The sequence below is a fragment of the Cryptotermes secundus genome, unplaced genomic scaffold, assembly GCF_002891405.2.
Source record: "Cryptotermes secundus unplaced genomic scaffold, Csec_1.0 scaffold488, whole genome shotgun sequence".
In the NCBI taxonomy this organism is placed as follows: Eukaryota; Metazoa; Arthropoda; class Insecta; order Blattodea; family Kalotermitidae; genus Cryptotermes; species Cryptotermes secundus.
The window spans coordinates 56,758-84,158 of NW_019736404.1; the positions used below are offsets into that span (position 1 = coordinate 56,758).

The window sequence follows — 27,401 nt, forward strand, 5'->3', positions numbered from 1 at the left end:
GGGTGACCACAGAATTCATGAAGTTATTCTAAGAACTGGCTGGTATGTAGTGCACGAAAGCAGAGCTTAGCTGGCTCAAAAAAAATATTTATGGTCATCCCTCGAAACGACCACCAAGGTCAGTACGATAAAATGGCGTCAACTGGAGCGATAATACATGAAGGAATGAGTTCTTTTCCTCCTCACACACACACACACCAGTATCGTCATAGGGGGTGACCACAGTGTTTTGCCTTAATTCGTGACGTTTTTCCAAGAACTCGCTGCTACATACTGCGCGAAATCAATCGATCTTGCAAGAATAAAATCTGGACATCCCTCTTCTAAGAATTCCAATTGAGTGTGTTAGTGTGGCCAGCTCAGGGCAATATGATATTATAAACACAGCACATATCACGTCTCTGCTGTTTATAACTTCACAGGAAAGAAAACACGCCATCCATAACAGTTGCAACGACTAAACCTCTCCCAAGAGCAACAGGAAATTTGCTGCAAGACAGGCATATGTAACGATGAATTAGCGCAGCTAAACTCGTGTGTCATTATTCACGGTACTCCGGACAACAGGCCAGCGAAAAATCTAACAATCTACAGTAAAACCATCAATTATTATGGGCGTTATAACATAGGTGTGCAGCTGGACGAAACATAGACGTCGAACCCCCGCAGACGATTTAAATACCTGACGAAACATACACGTCAAACCACGCTGAACGGTTAATTAGAGACTCGTTATGGAATTGTAAATATTTATACATATATATGACATACTGAATATTTGGAGGAAAAGAACTACGCAGATTTAGTGTTCAGTAAAATACTTGCTGGGATTCACCTTCGTCTTCATCATGAGCGACAGCTAAAAGCAAAACTTCTTCCTCCAAAGACTGATCCATGACTATTTACCACTGCGATACCGCGCGGTCTACCGAGTGCGCTCGGTAGACCGAAATACCGAGGCGATATACTGACTGCGATAATATCGCGTTCCTCGGAGTACCGCGCCAGTGTGCGGACCTCCATTTACCGCAATGTAATTAGATATCGTCCCATACCGTACCGAGCTGAGTATCGCATCTGTGTGTGGGAGCCTTAAGTCCACTTGGTCCATCAGCCATTGATTGGCCTATTGTACCAGCCCTGAATGATACGTGAATATGGAGCATTTGGTGGAATGAGAATTAACAGGAGGAACTGAACTTACACTTAATACACATTCTCATAGCCTTTATCACTGGATAGCACAATTGCTGTTGTTGCAAGTCATTATTACAATGCAAATGAAATACAAAATATATTAGTTAAAGTACACTTGAATTCAGTGATATAACATGACAGTATTACGTATCAGTTTGTTTAATAACAGTGAAGCAGTAACCAAATAAACACTGTTGGAAGCAGGCCTTTTTTTTTACCAGAACACAAAACAAAAACAGTGTACTAAAAGTGGATTTGGCCCAAACAGTCAACCTTTCTTAGCTCAAACCCAAGACAACTGTGCAGCCAGATGGGCTCTTCAAGCCAGAACTTCTCTCCAAGGGAGTGCACACAATATAGCACTGTTTAAGAACTCAAACTCTCTTCCAGAACTTGGACTGGAATCTTTATTCACAGATTTCCAGATCAGAACCAAATTGCAGCGAAGTATTGCAAGCCACTACATGCTTGATCAAAGAGGAGAGAAATAAAGATTCTGAGAGTGCAGGGAAAGGGGATGGAGCTCTGGGAGCTGTCATAAGTTGAGCTAAAGTCACCTGAGTTGTGATGCATGGCTCACCCTTCTGATTATTGTTCTGAAATACAATTTATTTTCTTCTCTTGGAGTGAGAGACCAAGTTGCGTACCCATATGAAACTAAAGATAAGTGGCCTCCGTAGTCTAGAGGTAACATTCCCACCTCATGACTCGTGGTACGCAGGTCCAAATACCCGGCAGAGGTCGTCAAATTTTTAAGGGCGGAAAAATTCAGGGAACAAGTCCTCCTGGAGGGACTTTAAGCTGTGTGTCCCGTGTCGTAACTTTACGGCGCGTAAAAGAACCTCATATCCCCAAAGTGGATCACTGAACCAAATTCCAGGACGTTTCCCGCCCAACAATAGTCTCTAAGGCCTCTGATAGATGGGGGAAGCATTATAGATACCGCTAAGCAAGTGGCCTAACTCGCTTGCTCGGCGGGACTGATGGCACGCACCATTTATCGGTAGGGTATAAAGACTGGTAGAATATCATAGAGGGAAGCACAATAGATCAAACTGGTCACGGTGCATGGGGAAACCCACCCTCTCTAAATAACTAAACTAAAGATAGAAGTTATTCAGGTGTTCATGTATTTTCTCTGATTTTATACTGAGTATGCACAGTCCTAGAATGCCTCATTTTGCACACAGAAAGGGAGTACTGCTAAATGATACAGTGGAAGAAATTGCTACATATAGGAAAAGAGGGAATGACCGTGTACATAGATTGGGTGAAGAAAAGTGGTCAAAGATAGCATAGAATTATAAACCTGTAGGACAAAGAGTATGAAGGAGAAGCTGAATGAGATGCTGAAAACAGAACATGACACTGATACAGGCATTAAATTGCCTGATCCACGAAGTCAAGAAGTGATTATTTACAGATATAGATGAACCTCTCCACATTGTCAGGATTACTTTCAGGCATCCTCTATCTGTTCCTGTAAAAACCTGTATAATTGTGGAAATTATCATTATGGTCATATCAGATATACTTGGAAACTTCAAAATAAATCAGAGGATTAGTGTGATCTCTTGCACCGATGGGAACCTCAAAGTACCTGCTTTGATGTAGGAAACTAATTAACTTATAAATTCTGCTAATAGTTATATGGCTTTGTATGGGTAATGTGATAATAATATGTGAGGTTAAATAGACTGAAAAATATTGAATGTTTGTGGGAGAACTATAATTGAGGAGAAGCTTTAGGTTAACAAAAACAGGTGATGCCCTCTGTTTAATTTTTCATACATTTTAAACAATTACTGCTTGGAGGTTATCAGAGAACCTCTGAAAAGCCCTTTCTTCCAGTGATTATTTTATGTCTTTAATCATTTAAGAAGTGTGATATGACTGCTATGTAATTTTATTTGCTTGTGCAGGAAGAAATTAACCTCTTATGTAAAGATATTTTACTATCATTACTTGCTGTAAGTTACATGAAGGTGAATGTTTTCTTGATGAATTTTGTATGTCTTCGTTTGATGGAAAACTTGATTCAGTGTAAGAAAATACATTCCTCCTGTGGAAATTCATTAAATAGGGATTTTCATTTGTGTTCTTGGAAATAAAAAGTGATCACTGGCAATAAATGTAATGATTAGAAGATCAGTGTCAAATTTGTAAAGTATGACTTTGTGTTCTTACTCCTTGCCTTCTTTGTGCAACTTCATTGATATATGAAGGGCATTCCATATATAGTGCCTCCTATTTTTTTGTGTTAATCTGTAACGTCTGAGCTGGATGTTGGTGGTGTTGCAGTAAAGGTTGAACCTTCCCACCAATATACTGTTAGTTTGGTTGTCGTGTGACAGATAGCAACAGCAGAGCAGTCTACCAAAATGGCGTCTGACATAGAAGTGCATACGAAACAGAGATGTGTTATTGAATTGCTCACTGCCGAACAAATTGCATCCATTGACATCCATCGATGCTTGCTAAAGGTGTACAGAGACGATACAGTGGATGTCAGCACAGTGAGGTGGTGGGTAGTGCATTTCAACAGTGGTGAAAGTGAAGTGCACAACAAGCTCCGCCCTGGGTGTCCCTACTCAGCTGCCACTCCTCACAATGAACAGCACCTCGATCAGCTCATCCGTACAGATCAGCGGATAATGACCAGGGAACTGTGTGCACGGCTTAATATAGGCTGTAATGCATTGGAAACTATGTCGGGGAAGATGGATTATCACAAAGTTTGTTCCATGTGGGTCCCGCGGATGTTTTCACAGGACCACAAAACTCATCAAATGGAAGTCTGTCAGGACCTGTTGCACCAGTTTGAGGCTGAAGTTGGCAAGTTTCTGGACAGCATCGTCACCAGAGATGAGACATGGTGTCACCACTGCGAGCAGGAATCCAAAAGATAGTCCATGGAGTGGCGACATCCAGATTCTCCAAGAAAAAAGAAGTTCAAGACACAGCCATCAGCAGGGAAAGTGATGTGCACAGTCTTTTGGGATAGGCGGGGTGTGATTTTGTTGGATTTCCTGTAGCCTGGTGAGACTGTCAATTCTGAATGCTACAAGACGATGCTGACTAAGCTGAAAGCCCGCATTTCCCCAGTCAGCCCAGAGAAGCAGACAACCTTTCGCTTGCAATACGATAATGCTAGACCCCATACCAGTTTGGCGACCACCGCCCACATCGCAAAATTTGGCTGGACTGTCCTGCCACATCCACCTTATAGCCCTGATTTAGCACCTCAGACTTCCATCTCTTTGGGCCTATGAAAGATGGACTACATGGGCAACATTTTCCAGACAGTGATGCTGTCATTGCAGCTGTAAGAAAGTGGCTAGCCTCTGCTGGTGCAGACTTTTACGGGTGCAGCATATAGGCTCTTGTTCGCCGCTGGAAAAAGTGCATAAAGAATGGTGGTGATTATGTGGAAAAATAACTGTAAGTAGCTGAAATCTTGCTCTACTTAACTGTGTTATTATGCTTTCTGTATCTGTTTTAGTTTTCATTAAAAAAAATATGAGGCATTATGTACTGAACGCTCCTCGTATTAATATTCCCACTTCTTCATCTTCTCTTTTTTTTATTTGATGGACAGGTCACAAATGGATATAAAACACAAAACATGTGATATTCAATCCTGGAAAAAACATTTATTTCTCAACATATCTTCCACAAAAATTGATACACTTGTCCCATCGCTTTACCGGTGTGTTGAAACCTGCAACATAGAAGTCTCTTAACTGTTGTCTTGGCCACTTTTGCACCTCTGTTTCAACTTCTTTGTCATCAGCAGAACATTTGCCACCGCCATGGTAGTTTTTTAGCAGACCAAACACATGGATGTCACTAGGGTCCAAGCCTGGGCTGCAAGGCTGATGTTCAGGAAGTTCCCATTGTCGTTCTTGAATTCTGTCCTGTGTTGCTTGGGCTGAATGGGGTCTGGCATTGTCATGATGAAGCAGGACTCCTCTTGCCAGTTGGCCCTGATGTTTTCTGCGAATTGCATCCTGAAGCTTCAACAGAACTTCACAATATGATGAAGAATTCACATTTTCACCATGCTTCTGAAAATGAGCTAACAGTACTCCCTGAGAATCCCAAAACACAGTAAGCACAACCTTCCTAGCTGATGGCATAACCTTAAACTTTGAGCTTTTTGGTTGAAGGTGAATATGTTACAGTAGTGTTTTATTTATAAATAATACATGTTATATTCTGTTTTTCTATCATGGCAGTTGTGATGCTACTTACATTTTGTTATGTTAGGCTGAAACATGTAGTATTGTATAACAAGAAGAGAAGATGTTGAAATGTGAATATTTATATATAAATGAAGTGGCACAAAGACTGCAAGGGGTAAGAACATGAAGCTGGAATGCACAGTGCAACAGGATTCTGCAGTATATTGGCACATTCTTGTTCCAGGCAGCACACTTGCTGTGGGCATGATGGATAATGGCCTGGCTCTACAAGGCATTAGTCATTTCACTCCAGTAAGCCTCCTAATACAGTCACTTGTTAAGCAGTTGTGCAAGTTACTGGGAAATACTCCAGGGCAGCAGCAGAAGCTCTACACTGGTAACTGATGATTTTTCCATGAATAAAGCAGAAGTGTTTAACGTTCTATCAGTACATTCCCCATTGTTTCACAGATTTATGCAATTCATGTGTACAGAATTGAGTGCCACAGATAAGTAACCACCAGTGATGGCATTCATTGCAACATATGGGTTAGAGCAGTGATAGATAATACATCTGAATGGTTCTAATGGTATCTGATACAGAAGCCAGGTGGAAACCAAATATCCAGGCTAAGGTTTTAATTGTTTTATTTAGGCTGTCCAGGCAAATGCCGAGACACAGCCACTTCCACATTCCATGCCATTGTGATTATCTTGTAATTTGTGATTTTATTCAACATAATCCCAGTAGTTAATACAACACTGTAATGTTAATATTTATTTGTGACATTTTAAATTTTCATTTTCTCTTCTTCCATGCCTCTGAATAAGTATTGTCAAACCATTTCTTGTTAAATCGCTCCCAGCAGACAAGGAAACACAATTGTTATACTTTGGAATGCTGTGTAACTATGCATGATGATGAAAGGCTGGAAAGGTATTCCAGCATTGCAGTATAGAAATGTATTAGCAGTGTTTTGTATTTCAGATAATGTTATTGGAAAACAAATGGCTGCCTAATAGAATAGGTTTGAAAGGACACCCGCTTACATAATAATAAATGTTGACATTTCTAAAAAAATGTCGATAATATTAACACAACACAGACCGGCGATTTAAATATTTAAATCACCCTGGTGACCAGCATTATTAAACCTACTATCCTAACTTGTGCACTGTTCACTTTAAAAATTAATATAAAATCTCCTAATTAATTTTATGAACTAAAATTTTTGGAGAACACTTACCAGTGTTCCTAGAAGTGCTTGAGATTGTGATATTTATGGAAACATTCCCCTTTGTGAAGTGGCATTATACAGAACTTGCGATGAAGACATTCCTTTTTTTTTTTTGTGAACTGTGCAAACACGGCATTGCCTAGAAGGATGCTTCCCCTTGGAATGTTCACTCTTCACAATTTTCACAAGGGTATGTTTCTGCATATCACCCGAGAGTCACCCTGGGGTGTCCACAGGAGGCCTGCATGGGGTGGGCTCGTTCGCACTAAGTCTGTGTCTGACTGTGGTTCTGCCGCCACCATCTGGTCTGTAGCCCAGGCCTTTGCCACATTCATCAGAAATGCTTTGTATTTCAATTTCGAATCAGGGTTTAGATTTTTGTGATTTTTTGTAGATTTTTTGCTGTCCCCGGAATGGTCCTACCCACATTTTCATCAGACCTACTGTCACTTTTACTCTCTGTGGCCACAATTCTTTGTTGTCCCCTGTCACTGCCACTGTCTGAGTCACCATCACTACACGTTTCACAAGGAACGTAAGCTAGCTCATCGGAGAAGAATTTGTCCTTGATCCATACTCCACCACTAACTACTGGCTGATATATACAACTTGAAGACAGGCAAAGCATTATCTTTAGTATGGGTTAAGAAAACAGCCAGGTCATGTTACTGAATACTAAGCAAACATTCCAGAGTTTTTTTGCTCAGTAGCCTTGAAGCTGCGCAGCAAAAAGGAAGGTATAGTGTGTTGCAACCTAACGTGTCCTAAAATCATGATATCATGCGACCGGTCTGCCATGTTTAAAAGCAAAAAGCATGATATTGTGCGACTGGTCCACAATGTGTTAAGGAGATGTTCATTATGAAATGTGTTTATTTTAATTAGTTCTATAATTTTTATATGAAGCTTTTTTCAGTCTGTTGAAAAAATGTAGACGATGTTGATTATAGTTAGTTTTGATCTTGAAGTAAGCACTAGGTATATTAATCCACTTTTCATAAACTTTGCAATTGCTCAAAAACTTTTTCATCAAAATTGGTCAAACCATTTGAGTGCTGATATTAGGTCATAGACAGACTGACATGACCTCCACATAAGACATTTTTTATTTGACAGTATAATTGAGTAAACATGAAATAATGGTAAGCTTGTGAATCAAAAATATTATTGTTGGTATGGATGCCAGTTAAAGCAATCCATGATTCTCTTCTAATCCAGTCAGACAACCAGTGCATATAATTTACACTGAGTTAAGACTAGTCATCAGAAACTCTCTACCAGGTAGCAAGACAAGCAATGATATAGACATAGTCCCATTTTGTGATCAAGTGAAAATTGTAAGAAATGGATTTTTTTTCTTTATATCAGATTTTATCTGGTGGCAGATAGAAGTTTGTAACAATTTTAGTAATTTCTTTCCTACTGCTTACTCATTGAAATCATTTTGTATACCCCAGGTGGTACATGTTCCACAATCTAGGAACACTGGTATATGGGATCCTGTGACAGTTAAGGAATAAAGGTTACTTACTACTCCTTTCCAGTATGATGTCAGAGAGACCTCTTGTCGAAATGTCGTTCTGTTGTAGCCAGTACAAAGACAGCACTCACTTTGTGATTTTTGTTCTCATGTTCTCCACTTGAGAAAGTGGAGGCTCATGCTGTGATACCATTCCTGCATTTGCAAGGGAAGTCTGCCAGGAAGTCCCACAACCAGATGACTGCTGTGTATCAGGAAGGGGTACTATCATATGACAGTGATTTCATTGTGGACAGACAAACCTTGAAGATGAACCCTGAAGTGGAAGACCATCTTTCGCTGAGGAACCGGGAATTGTGGCACAGGTGGAAAGCTTTGATCCTGTCGGATAGGTGCATAACTATCGAATCTATTGTTCATGAGGTCCGCATTAGCCATGGGTCAGTTTTTAGCATCATCCATGATGAGTTACACATGACAGAGGTCACTGCTCATTGGGTGCCACGATTGTTGACACCAGTTCAAAATCAGCAACAGATAGATGCGGCAAAGAAACTTTTGCAGTTGTGTCAAAATGAAAAGGTGGAATTTTTCGACAGCCTGATCACGATGGATGAATATTGGGTCTCTCATTATGACCCTGAAACAAAGGAAATGAGCAAGCAGTGGAAACATGCAGACTTGCCACCACCAAAGAAGGCTAAATCCCAGCCATCGTCAAGAAATGTGATGTTGAGCGTTTTCTGGGATTGGTGGCATGTCATCATTACCGACTATGTGCAAAAGGGCATCACCATCACTGGCAAGTACTACCAGAACCTTCTGAGAAAATTATGGGAGGAAATTAGGAAAAAGTGATGCGGAATGCTGGGAAAAGGTGTGCAACTTCTTCATGACAACACACAAGCTCATGCTGCTCATGCTACGATAACACTTGCTGCCAGTTTGGGATACGAAATTCTCCCCCATCCACCATATTCACCAGACCTGGCACTAAGTGACTCCTTCCTCTTTCCATGGCTAAAGGAGCCACTTCGTGGTAAGCAATTCCAAGACAATGGTGATGTCATTTCTGTAGTGGAAGACTTCTAAACAGTCAAAATGAGACCTTCTATGATCAAGGTATCCACGAGCTAGTGCATCGTTGGGGAAAATGTGTGGCCTTGCGTGGGGTATATGTAGAGAAGGACCAATTCACATACACTTTCTTGCACCTGTATCTCTGTTTGTTCTGGGTGATAATTAAAATTTTATGACTTCCCCATGTACTTTTTTTATTGCTAGTGGAGTGGAACTATAATTAAAATTTTATGACTTTCCCATGTACTTTTTTTATTGCTAGTGGAGTGGAACTAAGTCCCTTGTACTGCGGTGACTTCTGGCCTATTGTACCAGCCCCAGATGATAGGTGAGGGTGATTGTGGAGCAATTGGTGGAATGAAGATTGGCAGGCGAAACTGAAGTACTCGGAGAAAACCTGCCCCAGCGTCACTTTGTCCACCACAAATCCCACTTGACCAGACCTGGGATCGAACCTGGGTAACTGCGATGGGAAGCCAGCGACTTGCTGCTTGAGCTGTGGCGCAGCCCTCCCCATGTACTTACTTACTTACTTACTTACTTACTCATGGAGCTGAGCCCTTCTGGAGGAGCCGCCAATTCTGTAGCTATTCAAGAATTTCCCATCATTTTATGGAACCTGAAGGTTCATTACCGTGTTCACAAGAGCCCTCCACTGGTCCCTATCCTGAGCCAGATCAATCCAATCCATAACATCCCATCCTATCTCTCTTAGATCGCATTCCAATTGCCAAATCTCATATCCATTTTCTTTAGCTTAAGTCTTTTCTTCCCCATGTACATAATCAAATTTTCTTATGTGCATTTTTTTTTTTAGCCATCTGCCACAAACTGCATCAAATGAACCTCATTGACCAGTCGTATAATGTGGAGGAGTTTGAGTTTATGCGGAGTCACTACCAGAAGGCTCTGTTTCATCTGCTCAGTGTTGCTAAATCTGTGACAGATGCCAGTGAAAATGAAACAAATGTCTTGCTTCAGTTCCCCAGGTAAGTGTAGTCCTATCTCCTAGGCCAGAACACTTACTTTCCTATTTCACATTCTTTGCACTCACTTTCACCAATTTATCCCAGTCTCTGCCATCACCATATATTTAATGTTGACTCTGTACATTGTCTGTCATACAAACTCTAAGTCAGTTTTATTCATTTTGTTAATCTTCATCCATGATTTATTCTGACCGTCTTACAGTGCGTACATTTATTCACCTTACTCTTCTCTCTTGCACTACATGTTTCAGCACTAAAGTGTCATCTTCAGCTGCTTTTCGATGTACATCGAACTACTTCATTGCATGCCCTGTTGTCTTTATACTAAAATAACTAAAATATATAACTCAATCAAAACGAAGACAGCACACACACACATACCCAGTAGGCCCAGCAGTATAACACACGCAGTCACAGGAGCAAGACACAACACAAAGCACAGTGAGTATTAAACATTATAATACCACACGTAACAAATAAAATTCAGAACGTGGTATTAATGAATAACAATTTCACGTTACAGATACACACATGACAGTAGGAAGAATACTCCAATAGAAGAAGGTAGGTGTGACTCGCGTATTGAGATATGACATAAGGATGACAAATCCTAAACAGTTTCAATATTTTTAATATTTAAAATTTATCAGTATACATGACGAATATATATTTTAGTTATTTTAGTATAAAGACAACAGGGCATGCAATGAAGTAGTTCGACGTACATCGAAAAGCACCTGAAGATGGCACGTTAGTGCTGAAACATGTAGTTCAAGAGAGAAGAGTAAGGTGAATAAATGTATGCACTGTAAGACGGTCAGACTAAATCATGGACATAAATCAGTGCAAGAGGACGCTAAAATATAACATTGTTAATCTTCTCTTTAAACCATCCATAAATGTATACACTCTCATGCTCATTAAGTACAATACAAGTAATATATTTTCAGTGAAGTAAATTACAATTAAATCCACAGACAAATTCCTTCATTTTAGTTCCCAGTTTTCATGTCACATCAGTGTTTTTCTGGTGCATCACAATGTCTTATTTGTTGCATGCTCATGGCTGAGAGATCACAACACTGATCATATGATGTTTAGCATATAGCAGAGAACATTTTTCAGTGAACCAAATATGTCTTCTTTCTCGTTCTTGCTGGGCTTTCATACTTGCTGTACATTATTTAATTCATACTGTCTTTCGTATGTAAGAATAACATCTGTGAAATATATGAGAATTCCTTTCTCAATTTTACATCAAAAATTTATGGTCCATGGCTTACATGATGACACAATGAAAAATGGTATTTGAAAAGATTGCAGATGCTTTTCCTGATATACCATATTTACTCACATAATTTAATACTCCATAAAATTGTGCACCCATACTTTTTGACAAGACATTTTGGAATTAAGTTAAATGCTATAATTTTAACTCTTCCTCCCCCCCACCCGCTTAGTGGGGGGTGGAGTCCAGCTGGGTCCACTCGGTACGGTGGCCACTGATTGGCTTGTTGTACCCTGCCCCGGGTGATTATGATAATAGAGAATTTGGTGGAATGAATATTGGCAGGGGAAACTGAAGTGCTCGGAGAAAACCTGCCCCAGTGCCACTTTGTCCACCAGAAATCCCACTTGACCATACCCGGGATCAAACTCAGGCCGGCGCAGTGGGAAGTCAACGATTAACTGCTGGAGCTATGGAGTGGCCTAATTTTACTGTTAATAACATTTTGACTGATGCATAATCTCTATGAAAGATGTGACATTGATATTGATGTTAACAGTATGTTCTCTTGCTGTTCATGAAGGGGTCACCTAGTGGTGTCTACGTGTACATGTTGAATATCCATATCATTTTGCCACATCGCATTCATCTGTATTGTATTTTCTGTGACAGTTATGTGTTACTTGAAATTTTATCAAGGGGGATTTTTGGTTCATTATTAATCACAAATTTCATGGTGGAAGCTGTAGCCTTGACTATCCAATACTATACGAAGGGGGACCCAAAAATAACCGGAACCGACCTGTTGCGCGCGCATGCCTTGTAGTTACGAGTTGTGCTGCTAGGTGGTGTTAGCTGGGGGTCTCCCGCGACTGTTAGTGAGCTGGCGTCAGTCTGAGTTAAGTGGTTTGTCTGTGGTGCTCTGTTGTGTGTGTTCCTGTTTCAACCCCTTGGCGATTAATGAGATGGCCGACCAGAAGGAACAAAGAGTGCGTGAAATTCTGGATCGTTCTGCACTTCACTCTTCAAGTCGCGGCAAACATTCACGCGGTTTTCTCTTTGGTCATCTCCGAGCAAGCGAGGAACAAATTTTGCAGACACCCATCTCATGTGCAAACCTTCGGTTAAAATTTGCTGGACCGTGCTCCATGAGATGTTCGTTTCCTCAGAAGGTTGGTCAATGGTCTTTCGACGATCTTCATAAAGCAAAATTTCACGCACACTCTTTGTTCCTTCTGGTCGGCCATCTCACTAATCGCCAAAGGGTTGAAACAGGAACGCACACAACAGAGCACCACAGACAAACCACTTAACTCAGACTGACGCCAGCTCACTAACAGTTGCGGGAGACCCCCAGCTAACACCACCTAGCAGCACAACTCGTAACTACAAAGCATGCGCGCGCAACAGGTCGGTTCCAGTTATTTTTGGGTCCCCCCTCGTATTTCCACATTGTATTAAACTTTGAATGCATTTTCCTTTGAAATTATGTGTTAATCAGAGTTGGACAATGAGGCATTATCATCTGTGTTCATCAAGGGATTTGATGGTGGGGTACACCGATATGAATAGCCATATCAGGTTGTCACATCACCTTCTTTATTCAAATTGTTCATTGGTTGACATTTTATTGAGGGGCTTTAGAATTTATTTTTAGTTTTGTTTAACATCCACCATGCAGCAATGTTAAGATTTAAAATTAAATCTTTCTGTAATTTGTCAGTGCACTTCATATTACACCCTACTCTACTATCATAAGGTGTGTTGAAATTCGAGGGACCTGCTGTTCCTTCTGTGCTGCTGCAATCAGTGTTTCCATATTTATAATCTTCTCTATGAAGTCACTGTAGTTCCTCCTTTGCCACATGAATTGTCATTTTTTGTATTCCTGTTGTCTGTCTAATATGATAACATAATCATCCACACTTCACACTAGATAGACAACACAAATACCAAAAATGACAATATATGTGGCGCAGAAAGGGGAACTAAATTGACTTCATTTGGAAACATTATTAATATGAAAACGCTTATTGCATTAGTGTACAAGGCCCAGCAGTTCTCTTGAATTTCAGTGCACCTGATGATGATTGAGTAGGCCAAAACATATAGTGCAGTGACTAATTTTGAAAGGATTTAATTTTAAATCTTAACACTGCTATGAGGTGGACAGTATACAGAACCAAAAATAAATAATACCAGCTGCAACAGGATGCCAAAATACAAATATTATTGAAGGGTATTTTCATCTCAGTGTTCATCAAAGAATCACTTAGTGGAAGCATAGGCAGGAATATTCATACTGTGTTTATACATTACTTCAACTCTGCCTGCATGTAACATGTAAAATTACACTTTGAAAAACAGTGCAGTATACCCCAGATTAACTCTGCAAATGAAAGGAGGGATATGCATAAATAATTGAAAAATGCTGATGATAAAAATTTAGGGTCTGACTGGGAAACAATGGCAATTGCTGAATATAGACATTTGGAAATTTACACACAGCAGCTGATTTGTTCAGTTATCTCGAAAGCCATAAAACATATGAAAGAGCATATTGAACATAAAACTGCAACTTATGCTTGAAGTATTCTTTAATGTGAAAAATATTTGTCAAATTACTGTCAAAATATGCACAGAAGCACACGTAAGTCTTCATGTAAAATGGTCATGAATATTGTCTGATTTAAATTAAAATTGAAATGGCTTAACAATTCTGTGTATAGTTCCCTAATATCATATTTCATGAAAGTCCATCCAGCAGTTTACTGGTCATTTCGTATGCATATATGGATGGAAGGACTGAGCGAACTTAATAGGCACTCCACAGCATTGTGAATGGCCCCTAAAAAGGTGCATGGATAAAATACAAATTAGATAATCTGTGCCTATGTAATCAGGATTATATCATTTTCACATATTTTACATGCCACAACTTTCATATGAAATTTATGGGTAAAGAGGTATGTAAAATATTTGAGTAAGTGCAGCAATAGAGATAATCGTGGGAAAAGTAATATGAATATTTACAATAACAAAATCTGACTGAGAGGACTTGTCCATGCTATAAAAATATGGCACTGAAATGCTTAAAGGACTATAAACAGATCAAATAAATTTTCAAACTTCATGCCTAAAAGAAGTTAGGTAATCATTTTCATTGTTCAGTTGTCTTTTCTGACAGGGAAACCCATTTATGGCTGATGTTATATTAAACTGCTAATGTTGCAGTTATAATGAATGTAATATTTTGTTACTCTGTTGTCAGGTATAACATTGGAATATCAGATTCGCCATTCACATGTGACTGGTCTCGCTATAGTACTGAGTATGAACAGTTGGAATTCATTGCACGTGGTGGCTTTGGTCGAGTGTACAAAGTCAGAAACAAACTGGATGGAGTGGAATATGCTGTCAAAAAAATCTGTCTCCAGTAAGAGTAATTTTAGTGAATACCATTTTTTATTAATATACTAGCCAAAGCACCTTTTCTTCATCTTGGTTTTTATTAAAATAAAGTGTACTGAAATAATGAAAATTCACAGTTCTTACATCACACTTCTCTAATAAACTGATACTTAAGTCTTTGTAATTATGTGTATATGGATTAATTTTCAGTGTATGTCATCAGTAAGGTTCATAAACAGTGACCTGAAAGTTTGTGGACCATCGGGATTGTTCTTGTATATTAAAATACAAAGAAATGTTAATTTCTTCACATTGGATTTCATTTGTTCAAGTCTGTTGACAGTGGTAGATTCTTAAATTTTTTGACAAGTAGCTTCACTGATTATGTGTGGTGAAAGGATTTGAGAGGAAGTGGTTATGGCGTGTTTCTATGTACCTTCCACCATTCACCTAGAGTGACTAGGAAATCTATGAAGATTTCAGTTAGAACATCCAAGATGTCCAAATTGATTGCTGCACAAGTATGAATCAGGCACATGGCTGCTTGAGTTAACTTGTGTAGTGCTTACTGATATAGTTGTGTTTCCAGATACCACAGTATTACTGGGTTTCTACTCAGCTTACGTGAAGTGAAGATGTTAGCAAAGTTGAACCACCCTAACATTGTGTCCTACAAAGCTGCATGGTTGGAACCCATGACTATCACTCCTAGCAGTCAAGTTGCAGAGGAAGATGGCAGTGATAAAAGTGATAATATGTTTCTGCACACACACGCAGCTGGAGAAAGCAGGTGATTTTGGACCATTTATTTCTATATAAATTAAAAGAATATTTTAGTGCAGTAGAGCAGATACAATACGCATAGATTTTAAGAAGTGTTTTTCTCACATTTCATATTTAATTGCATAATTCACACATGCCTACCTTCCAAAATTTGTGATTAAAAATTTGGGTGCATGATGCACATGAGGAGTAATGAAAATTGTCCATCATAGAAATTGTCAACTGTCTGTCTTCATAACTTATCTTTAAAAGTAAAACATTTTTCCAGAAACTGGGTAGGTCCTATTTGGGATAATTAGCAATAAAAAATAGTTTCTTAAATCTTCATATTCTATGTATAAAAAATTGTCTTATGTTTACTAACACATATTCTTTAATTGATGTACAAATAATAACTTTCCACCAGGTTAAATCATTAATCAGTTAGCGTGAGTGCAAGGTAACGCTGCACGTCATGTGTATTACAGATGATAAATAATTGGTCTCACTGAATACATTGTGTTCAGTCTTCGGTGATATTTTTGTGTTTTCTGCTGCTATCTGTGTGAGTCTTTGGTGATATTTTTGTGTTGTTGCTTATTTCACCTTTTGTACATGCATAAGAAATTGTTACGTAACATTTGTTCTTAAGCCTTATTATACCTGAGTTACTCTAAACCTCAAGGGAAGGTAGGTCATTAATAAATTCACTAGATGTAATTTTATGACTAATTGATTTGTTAACGTCTAATAGTATAAAGTAGAACACACAGAAAAATAAATTGATTCATGTAAAACAAATTTATGCTCCAAAAGCAAAAACGAATCATGTGTAGAAATGAGGATAACTCATAGACCCTTGGCACCGGGTACCCTAACTGTAATTTCTTTAGGCCCTGTTGTAAGTGACACTTACATTATGGTAGGCTTTAAGAGCACTGGTTAGAAATTTTGGATGAACTGATTGGATACGCCATAAGCAGTGGTCATCCTAATCTTAGACTATGGAGTAACTTGTACACCAATGTACTGGCAATTTTATAATTTGATTAATTCTCCAGTACTTTGATTAAAGTTTAGATGTAAATTTATTGTCACATGGTGGATAGTATGCATGACGAGAATGATGGTTCTGTGAATGCAAGAAATATATTCCAATTTTATGTTGAACTCTTTAATAAAATGGGTATTTATATGATTACATCCTTTACATACTGCATCCTTTACAAACTATATATGAATATTAACTTCATAGCCTAAAGTAAAGAGCTCATTGGATCAAAGTTAAAGCATGAAGTGACAGTTTTCCCCAAAACTGATCCTAACAGTGTTACTAAATTTCACTTGTTTATAGAGATTACTAGTGTGCTTTATAGAACTCAAGTCCCTAAAACATGCTGCATCATCCAGGGGCTCTGTTTGATTGGCTCATACAGCAGACATACGAAAGCTTTTGCAGTGTAGTTTACATTAAGTTTATTATTGCTGTAGCCATGTTGTGTAATGTTCTTGTTCCAGAAAATTTTGTCATCATAGTACTGAGGATTCAGGCAGTATTGTGTTCAAGCGCAGTGCATCCAGAGAGAGAACAGGACTTGGTGACAGTAGTGCAAGTGTTAGTACTGGTAATCCAAATGAAGACAATAATAACCAAGAAGTCATTGCTAGTGATTGCAATGAAAATGTGTGCACAGTTAGCCAGCAGTATAAAGCAGTATCAGCAACTCAATCATACAGACATGTAAGGTGCAGTAGTGGCTATCAGGGTCAGACTTCAGCAGACACACTATGCATGAAGAAGCAAGTGTGCCAGAGAAAGATAATAAATATTAAGACTTCCAATGAATTTACTTCTTCAACAGATGAGAGCAATGTGTCAGTGAACAAAGTTATGATGAAATACCAGGAAGCCAGACAAATTGCCAATCTCACAAAGACTGAAAACCCATCCATTCACGTAAGTTTATATTAAATTGCACTTTCATACAGTCTACCACACATTTGAACTTCTTCTTGGATTTCAGACACTCTTAAAAGAGTATAAGGGATACTGTATGGTTCATACACATCGACAAAGTTATGTACTAGTTTCTCCCTTTAAACCCTTATCTGATGCTTATTACAGTGTGAATCAGCCATGTTATATGTACAAATGCAGCTGTGTGAGCGAACATTGCGGCAGTGGCTGGACATTAGGAACGCAGAGGAACCTACTGTGGTGGATATGAAGCAGAATGTTGCCATATTCCAGCAGATTGTGAGTGGTGTGTGCTACATTCATTCTCAGAGCATTGTGCACCATGATATTAAAGTGAGTCAGCTGAATACATAATTTAATATCTCATAAGAATTATTAATGTAACTCCACAGAATAGAGTTTTTGAAGTTGATAATCTCTGATCTGCTCAAAAATCTGGCATTCACAGAACCTGAAGGTTCATTACAATGTTCACAAAGGCCAGTCAGTATCTTCTCCTCAACTAGTTGAATCCTGTCCACATAGCAATACATTATTTTGGGAAGATTCATTTACTATTGTTGTTATTATTCTGCCTAGTCGTCCTCTTCGGGCATCAGACTAAAATTTTGTATACATTTCTAATCTCACCGATGCATGTTACAGGTCCAACCAGTATTAACTTTCCTTGATTTTGGTACTCTAACAGTAGTTGCTCCTAAACATATAGGGTGTGAGAATGTGTACAGGATTTGTGGGGCTCAGAATAGTGTCCAGTAGCATGCGTTTTTGCAGATGATGACCTTCTTAGTGCCAAGTGACCATTCTGTCAGCCCCTGGGGTTCTGCTAAATGTGCCAGTAGCCACCTTTCTGATGTCCTTTTAATTCCTATCTTGACTACAAGATGTTATTTCTAATCATTGCAGCAGATGCAGTGAAGCTTCTGCTCAGTTCTGATCTATATGTATAATGTCCCAGAATTATGATCAAATTTATTTTGACTTCATACAGAGTTGTCATTTCTGATGTTCCTTCCACTTTGCCTAGCAACCATGTTTTACTTGGCTCAGTGTTATGTCATATATTTATTTATTTATTTTTATTGCTAGTGGGGTGGGACTAAGTCCCTTGTACTGTGGCCACTTCTGGCCTATTGTAGCAGCCCCAGATGATAGGTGAGGGTGATTATGGAGCAATTGGTGGAATGAAGATTGGCAGGGGAAACCGAAGTCCTCGGAGAAAGCTGCCCAAGCGCCACTTTGTCCACCACAAATCCCACTTGACCAGACCCGGGATCGAACCCAGGCTGCCGTGGTGGGAAGCCAGCGACTAACCCCCTGAGCTATGGCGCGTCCCCTGTCATTTGTTTAAGTTTTATGTGGGTGCATATTGCTTCCTGAAGGATGGATCACAGTCTGGTAAAAGACAAGTAAATAGGTAGAGTTTAAGAAGAAACTGACAGTATGTATTAAAATTATATGTTTAGTGGCATTTTGGATTCTGTGGATCGTCATGAAACTGATTATGCAACACTAAACCCTTCCATACCAAAGAAATGAGCAGATGTACCCATCATGGTTGTCAGAGTGATGCCTCAGAAGTGTAGGTTCAGATCATAAAAATATTGACACTGATGACAAAGATAGTGACAGTGACTGGGAAGATATCATTGGTGACAATAATAATTGACTATGGACCAACATTCACTATTAAAAACTGTAGGGACCAAAACATGCCCAAACTCAAGCTGCAGCACCTGCTGTGACTGGTATGAATATTTCTTTTTCACCACAGCATTAATAAATACAGTTGTCACTAAAACAAATTGGTATGCCAGCTGTTCCTTGGAGACCATGCTAATCCTTCTCCAGATTCAAGAGTAAAATGGAAGGAAAGTGTTAACTTTTGTCAAAATAAAAGATTTATTTCTTATTTGCTAAACCTGAACATCACGAGAAGACAAGCAGTTGCATCTTATTGGTATGAAAATACAAGCAAATCACAGTACATTGCAAGGTTTCATGGTATGTTCACAAGAAACTGCTTCCAGTTTATCCCAAGTTTTAGCTGATATTAGAAACTTGCCAGATCTGGAGAACACAATTCTGACTTGGTTCAAGACCTGACCCTTGATAAACCATACCAATTGGGATTTCCAAAACCATTATAATCCACACTAGCAATTGGAAGTTGGTGAAAAATTGGTTGGAATCAGGGATCACATAGAATTTATGCAGTATTTACTAGGCATGTACACAGATGGCTTGCAGTTCAATACAAGATTGGAACAATAACTTGGAAAAACTTAAACAAATAAGAAGAATGAGAATTGTGTTTACTAGACAGATCTTTACAAAACAGTGCATATGTGAAATGGGAAGAGCCCTAAAGATCAGGTACAAGGAATGTGTGAAATGTCATGAAAATTGGTAGGCATACTTAGAATTGAATACACTATAAAAGGATTTTAATAGAATCTGATTTTCAGTGGTTTAAGGTTGACATGAAGTTCAGATTGATTAGTAAATTCTCTCATCCCCATTTTCTGTGCAGGAAACAGTGAAGTGTAGAATATTTTATGTGATATATGTTATGGCGAGAGAAGAGGTTGCAAGCCAACATGGATGCCTGGCAGAAAGAGACGACAGCCTGCCAAGATGTACTGGAGCCAGTCTCAGTGAACACGAAACCTGAGGCGACGCAGAGAGAAGTCCCCTTAGATGACGCCCTCAGAATACCGGTCGGAGAACCGAAGAAACGGCGTAGGGACAAGAAACTGGCCGCGGAGCGCCGCCGCCAGGAACCGAAGGATTCGGCAGGGGAAAATCGTGGGCCCCAAAAGGAATTGGCCGTCACAGACAGAACGACATCCCGTCGCGCGACAGTGGCACGACGTTGGAGAAACGACTTCAAGAAGGAGACTCCCAAGGGAACCTTCGGATGCCAGCGGAAGAAACTGGCCGTCACCCACAGAGGGATGAACCCCCGTGCGATAGTGGCACGGCAAGCACAGGAGACCGGCAGAATGACGTCCTGTCCAGGAATGTCCTGGCGCAAGAAAAGCATGGTTGGGAGTAACAGCGTCGGGACCACGAGCGAGCGAGCAACGCGGAGAGAAGGGCCGCTCAAGGATTGTTATATAAGATTATATGAGATCTACGCTCCGGGAAACAGGAAACAAATTCCCAAGGAACCCAACAGGGAGCAGGGAAACAAGAACTGGACGCTGTGGAGGGGTCGACCCCCTCCAAAACGGAAAAAGGGTAACGACCTTTATGGGAGGAACCGGTAAAGTGCCGGCCTCCCCAGCAAGTATGCATGAAGAATGGGAGTGAGGAATGAATGTGAAACAACGAGATTACAAATTCTGGACCACGGGAGTGCTCGAGGGCGAGCACAACCGAAGAGGGGGGCGGAGGCGGTTAGGCTGAACAGAGCACAAAGATGCCAGCAGACACCAAGGCCGAATGCAGACGTTGCCAGCAAACCACCACGGGATCGAAACCGAGGGAGAACCTTTAGGCTGTTCGGGGACGAACAACCTTTAGAAGGGAGCAATGTAACGTGTCTGGAATCCAGAAGTCACTTTCTATGGAAAGAAGTAACAATATCGATACTGTATCGAGAACATCGATTCTCCACGGTAACGACAAACAAAGCAACGTCTCCATGGTTATAACAGAAGGTTCATTTGCCTAGCAGTGGCGAGGGTATAAATAGGCCAGCCTCGATGAGATACCTTCAGTCTCGGAATAGTCTTCGGAGAAGACAGAAGTCTCGGAACAAGCCTCGAAGAAGGAAGCCTCGGATCGCCCGTCTAAGAAGTCAGTTTGGAATATCCGTCCGAGTCCAGTATCGCCGGAATATTGTAATCGGTTATTGTAAGCCTGCAAGTGCAGATGATTGTAAAACGTGTGTAATGCGAGCGAACAGAGTAAACTCGCTATACTGGGACGACGGCGTGTACTTATTTGTGGCGTGACAACCAAACACGCTACATTTGGTGTCATACATAATATTATGTAATCATAATATGTGGTGAGGGGGTTTGAGTATGCCAAGGACCCTGAGAGCTATACCACGGTAGCGTAGCTACTGGCAGGGCCTCCCTTGCTGGACAGGTCAAAGGGTAGGCATCAGACGAAGAGAGACACCAAAAACCAAAAACTGATGCCGGAAGCAGCGTCATCAGCAGCGACTTGAAGCACAGAGTAAATAATGCTCGAGATGGTTCAAGTTCGTATAGCAACAGGCGTGACCAGAGTGGTTTGAACGCCTATTGTACTGCGATGTGGAAAGCAAATGGAAAAACTACCACATTATCACTTTTCCTGGATAGTCTCTTTCCAAAACCAGAGATACCATATATGCGAGATTTGAAGGAGAAAGCTCTAGATCGCATCAAGTGGAGGAACTGTTTTGGAAGAGACTGTGGACCTGTCGTCTTGACAGATTACTAATGATGATGATGTTATGGCACTTTGTCAAGAGTCATCAAAACATTCATAAAGTCCATGGTAAGTAGATATTTTTCCCAACGCTTGCAGTTTCAGCAAAAATTGAATGGCATTTTCAGTATATGCTGTGCCTAGAGGCTGACACTAAAAGAGTTAACCTTTACAGTCCAATTGGTTAATCAGTGACCGTGCCTTTATTCTTGGAAACAGCAAATTATCACTTTAATAATGTTTACATATATTAACACTTTGCAGACCACGCACACTTTAAAAGGTTTTTCGCTTTTAAACATGGCGGACCGTTTGTGTGTTAAAAAGTTTTTAAAACACGATAAGTTGCAACACACTATACATCTCTCTGGCTCCACCTAGCTAGCACGTAGCTGCTTGCAGCTGCGTTATAAGGCTCTGGAATGTCTGCTGACCAATCAGTTACTAGACCTCGCTGTAACTCTATGCCCCTGCAAAGGAAAATAAATGCCTTTATTTCTTCAAGCTTTACGTAGCAAGCTGTCAGTCAGTAGGTCAATATGGATCAAAGCAGTTATTTCTTGGAGAACAAGAAATATCTGACTTCTTCTCCGATGAGCTATCTGACGTCGCTTGTGAGTCTGCTAGTGATAGCGACTCACAATCTGATAGTGAGTGTGGCAGGGGCGAACAAAAAATTGTGACCACAGACAGTGAAAGTGAAAGTGACCGTAGCTCCGACAAATGTGCGGGTACAGCCACATGGGGAAAAGTAGACAAAACGCCTGCTTTGGGACAGTTTACTAGAAATCTAGTGGTGAAGCAGATTCCATCGGACCCAACGCAAGTGTCTGAAGTAGTGGAACTGTTTTTGGAGATATTTTCTTTGTCATGCTATGTCAGGAAACTAACAGATACTGTCTCCAACACCGTGAACATTATGACAGAACTTATAAGGCATTGACGTGGGTGGATGTCATTTCAGCAGAAATGAGAACATATTTTGCAATTATCTTTCTAATGGGCCATACAAGGAGGGATAATCTGAAAGAGTATTGGTCAACAGATCCATTTTTAGAAATTCCAATTTTCGGCAAACTAATGAGCCATAAGAGATTTGAGCAAGTTTGGTGGTGTTTGCATTTCAATGATAATGAACTGCAACCACAATCAACAAGCAGGCTTTTCAAAATTCAGCCCTTATTGAACTTTCTCGTTTATAAGCCAAACCAACAACTGTCTTTGGACGAATCTGTGATTCCTTGGAGGGGAAGGCTTCATATGCGAACATATAATCCTGGGAAACTTACAAAGTATGGTCTACTTGTTCATGTAGTTGCTGAAAGCACTTCAGGCTATATTGGAAATTTAGAAATTTATTCTGGCGAAGGAAAGAAATTACAAGAAACTGTTCTTTCAGTTTTGGAACCCTATCTTGATCAAAATTACCATGTCTATCAAGACAATTATTATAACAGTGTGGCAACTGCAGAACACCTATTTTCAAGAAAAGTACGTGTTTGTGGAACAATTAGGGTGAACAGAGGCCTTCCTCCAGATCTGAATGAGGAATGTAAATCCCTGAAACGTGGTGAAACCACTTTCAGGAGGAAGGGGGATATTTGTGTTGTGAATATGATTTCCACAACTCAGAATTCGAGCATGGTTGATGTTCAAAGGAGATATGGACAGGTAAAGAAGCCTGTTTGTATTTCCAAGTATAATATGTTCATGAAGGGAGTTGATAGAGCCGATCAGTACTTGGCCTATTATTCTCTTCCTCGGAAAACAGTAAAGTGGACAAAGAAAGTTGCCTTGTGGCTTATAAATTGTGCCATTTTCAATTCATTTTTGGTGTTCAAAAATCGAAACCCTTATTCAAAATTGAAATACAAGGCATTTCTGCTGAATGTGGCAAAAGCCTGGGCTACAGACCACACGGTGGCAGCAGAACTGGCAGCAGACACAGTCTTAGTACGACCGGGGCCATCTACTCCCACCCCACGCAGGCGTCATTTTGACCCCCTGGGCGACTCTCGGGTGATATACGGAAACATACCCTCGCGAAAATTGTGAAGAGTGAACATTTCAAGGGAAAGCAGCCTTCTAGGCAATGCCGTGTTTGCGCAATTCACAAGAAAAGGAGTAGGACTGCCTACATTTGCAAGTTTTGTGTAATGCCACTTCACAGAGGGGAATGAATCGAGAAATATGACATCCTCAAGCACTTCTAGAAGCATTGGTAAGTGTTCTCAATAAATTTTAGTTCATAAAATTAATTAGGAAATTTTATATTAATTTTTAAAGTGAACAGTGCACAAGTTAGGGTAGTAGGTATAAAAATGTCGGTCCACAGGTTGATTTAAATATTTAAATTGCCGATCCACAGAGTGTTAATATTAAGGTGTCCTTTTCTTTGCCTTCCTACATGTTTGAAGCAGGATGATACAATGCAGAATTAGTCATCATCTTGTTGCACAATCTTGTTTTTTAAACCATCTTCAATCTGGTCTGCTATAAATACTGATTTTAACACTGGAGCATTGTTTATCTCACGTACGTTCTGGTCAAGATTTTATTGCCCTACTTCCCATGAGATGTTATTTAGAAACTCCAAGCTTCTGATCCTAGTGACTTACGAAACCTCAGCTGTTGGGCAACTTACACTGGTGTCACTCATTATAGAGTAACGCGTTGGGTTACTGAAGACGCCGTTCGGATTGTTAACTGGTTTATTCAACAACATACAAGTAACGGCTACAATTAATTATTACACAGTTGCGGGGTTTCACACTTTATAACCCTAATCGCATTAATCTGTTTACACTGTTGCAGGGTTTCATGATTTATAACCCTATTCGCAAATCAGTTCACTCTATCTTCAGTAGGCTACACGTATTCACAGTACAGGAGCTATACAAGTCTCTCTGTCTCACACACTCCCAATTACACAGTTACAGACACGTCCGGTTCTTCTTTCCGTGACGGCTGCTATATTCCAACTGAACTCGGCGATGGCCACATTACAACTAACTCACGCTTACTGCTCAGCCGGCTTATATTCCGTTCGCTGTTACCTGTTGCCCGCGTCAACAGTGTCGTTGCGTGTCGCGTCACAGTAGGAAGCGGTTCCACGTCGTCCTGTTGCGTCACCGCGCGTTGCGCGTTATGTTACCGGGCGGAGGGGGGAGGGGAGCGCTGACTCACCCGCCGCGTCACTGCTGGTGGGGGGGGGTTCTCCGTTGCGCAACATGTCACAATAGGATTTCATTTCACTTCAGTTTTATGTCATTGTTCTCAGTTCAGTTTAGTGCACGAGGTAGTGTAGTCGTCTGAGGCACTATGCTACAAGCTGGAAAGTCGCAGGTTTGAGCCCCGTTGACGTGGATTTTTTCAATCTACCTAATTCTTCCAGCCACACCATGGCCCTGGGGTTGACTCAACCTTGTAACAGAAATGAGTACCAGGAATCTTCCTGGGTGTTGAAGGGTGACTGGCACGTAACACTGACAACCTTACTGCCATCTGCACCAATTTTCTAGAGCAAAAGTGGGAGCCTTGATGTCTCACAACCCTATGGGCCTTCATGGCCTGTTACAGGGATAACTTTTATCTCAGTTCAGTATAATTAGATACCAAAGTGTGAACGTCCATACAGAGAATAGTGTGACTTCACCCATATTTTCTTTTGAATTCTTGGACAGCAGCTAATCACTGCAGACCCATTTAAATGTTTTCATATTGGTAAGTTAAGAGAATCTGGCATAATAGAAGATGAGTGTTATGACAGGGACTCTGGAAAAAACTTTACGGAAGCCACGTTTTATCAGAGGACAGCCAAGAGAGTGACATTGACAGTTAACTGCTGCAGCCACCCATTTGAGTATACTTGAAATGAAACACTCAGTACACTGGTCTGCTTAAGGAAATAATAGGGCACTGAAGGGTCTGATCTTCCAAAAACAAAGCAGAAGGAACCCAGTACTTCTGTGGGCAGTGGAACTGCTTGCTTTTGTGTTATGTTTTGAGGTACGGCACACCAAAACAAGATTTTGAACATATGTGGTCCGACAGTAAAGTTTGCAAACTCATTGTGGTAAAAGTACTACATACCTCATTGCTGAATATCACTGTGGTCGCCTTTAAAGTACTCCTCTTGGGAAGTTATACACCCATGCCAGTGCCTAGCCCACCGTTTAAAACAATTTTGGAACTGATTTTGTGGACTGGCCTTCAGAGCTGCCATCGTATTACTCCTAATGGCATCAGTGACATCAGATTGCCTTCCTTTCAATGTTTCCTTTATCTTCAGGAATAGAAGAAAGTCATTGGGGGCTAGATCTGGTGAATATGGAGAGTGTTCCAGCACAGTTATTTGTTTACTAGCTAAAAAGTCTTCTTTGCATTTCTTCAGTGAGCTCCTTTGGGACCATTTTTGCACACGCCTTCCACATTTCAAGATCTTCAGTTAAGATTGTCCTAACTGTTTCTGTCAATGTTTGCTTCCTCTGCTATGCTTCTCACAGTCAGCCAATGATTTTCACGCACAATTTGATGAACTTTTGCAATATTTTCTTCAGTTCTGCTCATTGTTGGCCATCCTTATCTCTCTTTGTCTGTGACACTTCTTCTGTTAGAAAAACGTCACCCACTTATAAAGTCCTGTTTTCTTCATAACATTATCCCCGTAAACTTGCACTAACATCTGTATGATTTCGCTTCCACTCTTGGCAAGTTTAACAGGAAATTTAATGTTCGTTCTCATACTGACAAAGATAACAGAAAATTATATTTTATTTTGTAGTGAACCCTAATTTCAATATGTGCACTCTGAACAAGACAGGTATGGTATTTCTATACTGGATATGTGCCTTTAGACGTTTTTATAATATCTGTGAACCAAATAGTTCAGGAGATACAGCCAATTTCTGATTTTCATGCAGTCAAGAATATGAGTTGTAACAATTTTGGCAGCTTCATAATTAAGTGTTGCCATTTAATTTGGGATGAAAGGGTTACTGGATCTTTGGGTTCTGCATTCAGATGTTGAAAACATTATTGAAATGAAAAATATAAGAATGGAACCTGAATAGAGAAACTGTGAGATTGATTTTAACCAAAGACCTGTGAACATAAAGAAAATCTGCTTAGATGGTAATGAGAAATCTGATCATCAGGCAAAGGATGTGAACAGAAATCTTCTCAGATATGTCAATAAGACTGTTGTTTGAACCTTACTTTGTGGAAAACAGTTTTAATACGTGGGGCAATCCAAAAGTTTCCAAAATTTGAATTTTGTGTGTGAATGGTTATGAGTACATCGAAATACCACTGCGTGTCTCCACACACATCCTTCTTGAATCAGTGTGGCAAGCGGCGTCGAGTTCAGTATTTGGGTTTATTGTTGCTGAACGTATTTCCATTGTCGTGTTTCCGTGAGTTTGCGG

At 40.1% G+C, this 27,401-nt stretch overlaps 1 protein-coding gene across 5 annotated transcripts in view; it reads left to right on the forward strand.

The window, feature by feature from the left end:
* The window catches only part of LOC111869880 (eukaryotic translation initiation factor 2-alpha kinase 1), a 64,829-nt gene that overhangs the window by 23,178 nt on the left and 14,250 nt on the right, over window positions 1-27,401 (forward strand). For all 5 annotated transcript variants that reach the window (XM_023861727.2, XM_023861728.2, XM_023861730.1 and 2 more), the window contains 6 exons: window positions 5,626-5,778; window positions 9,997-10,168; window positions 14,668-14,832; window positions 15,397-15,597; window positions 17,088-17,526; window positions 17,695-17,880. In XM_023861727.2, the coding sequence (XP_023717495.1) occupies window positions 5,626-5,778; window positions 9,997-10,168; window positions 14,668-14,832; window positions 15,397-15,597; window positions 17,088-17,526; window positions 17,695-17,880 (1,316 nt within the window). The remainder of the gene's footprint in view (window positions 1-5,625; window positions 5,779-9,996; window positions 10,169-14,667; window positions 14,833-15,396; window positions 15,598-17,087; window positions 17,527-17,694; window positions 17,881-27,401) is intronic.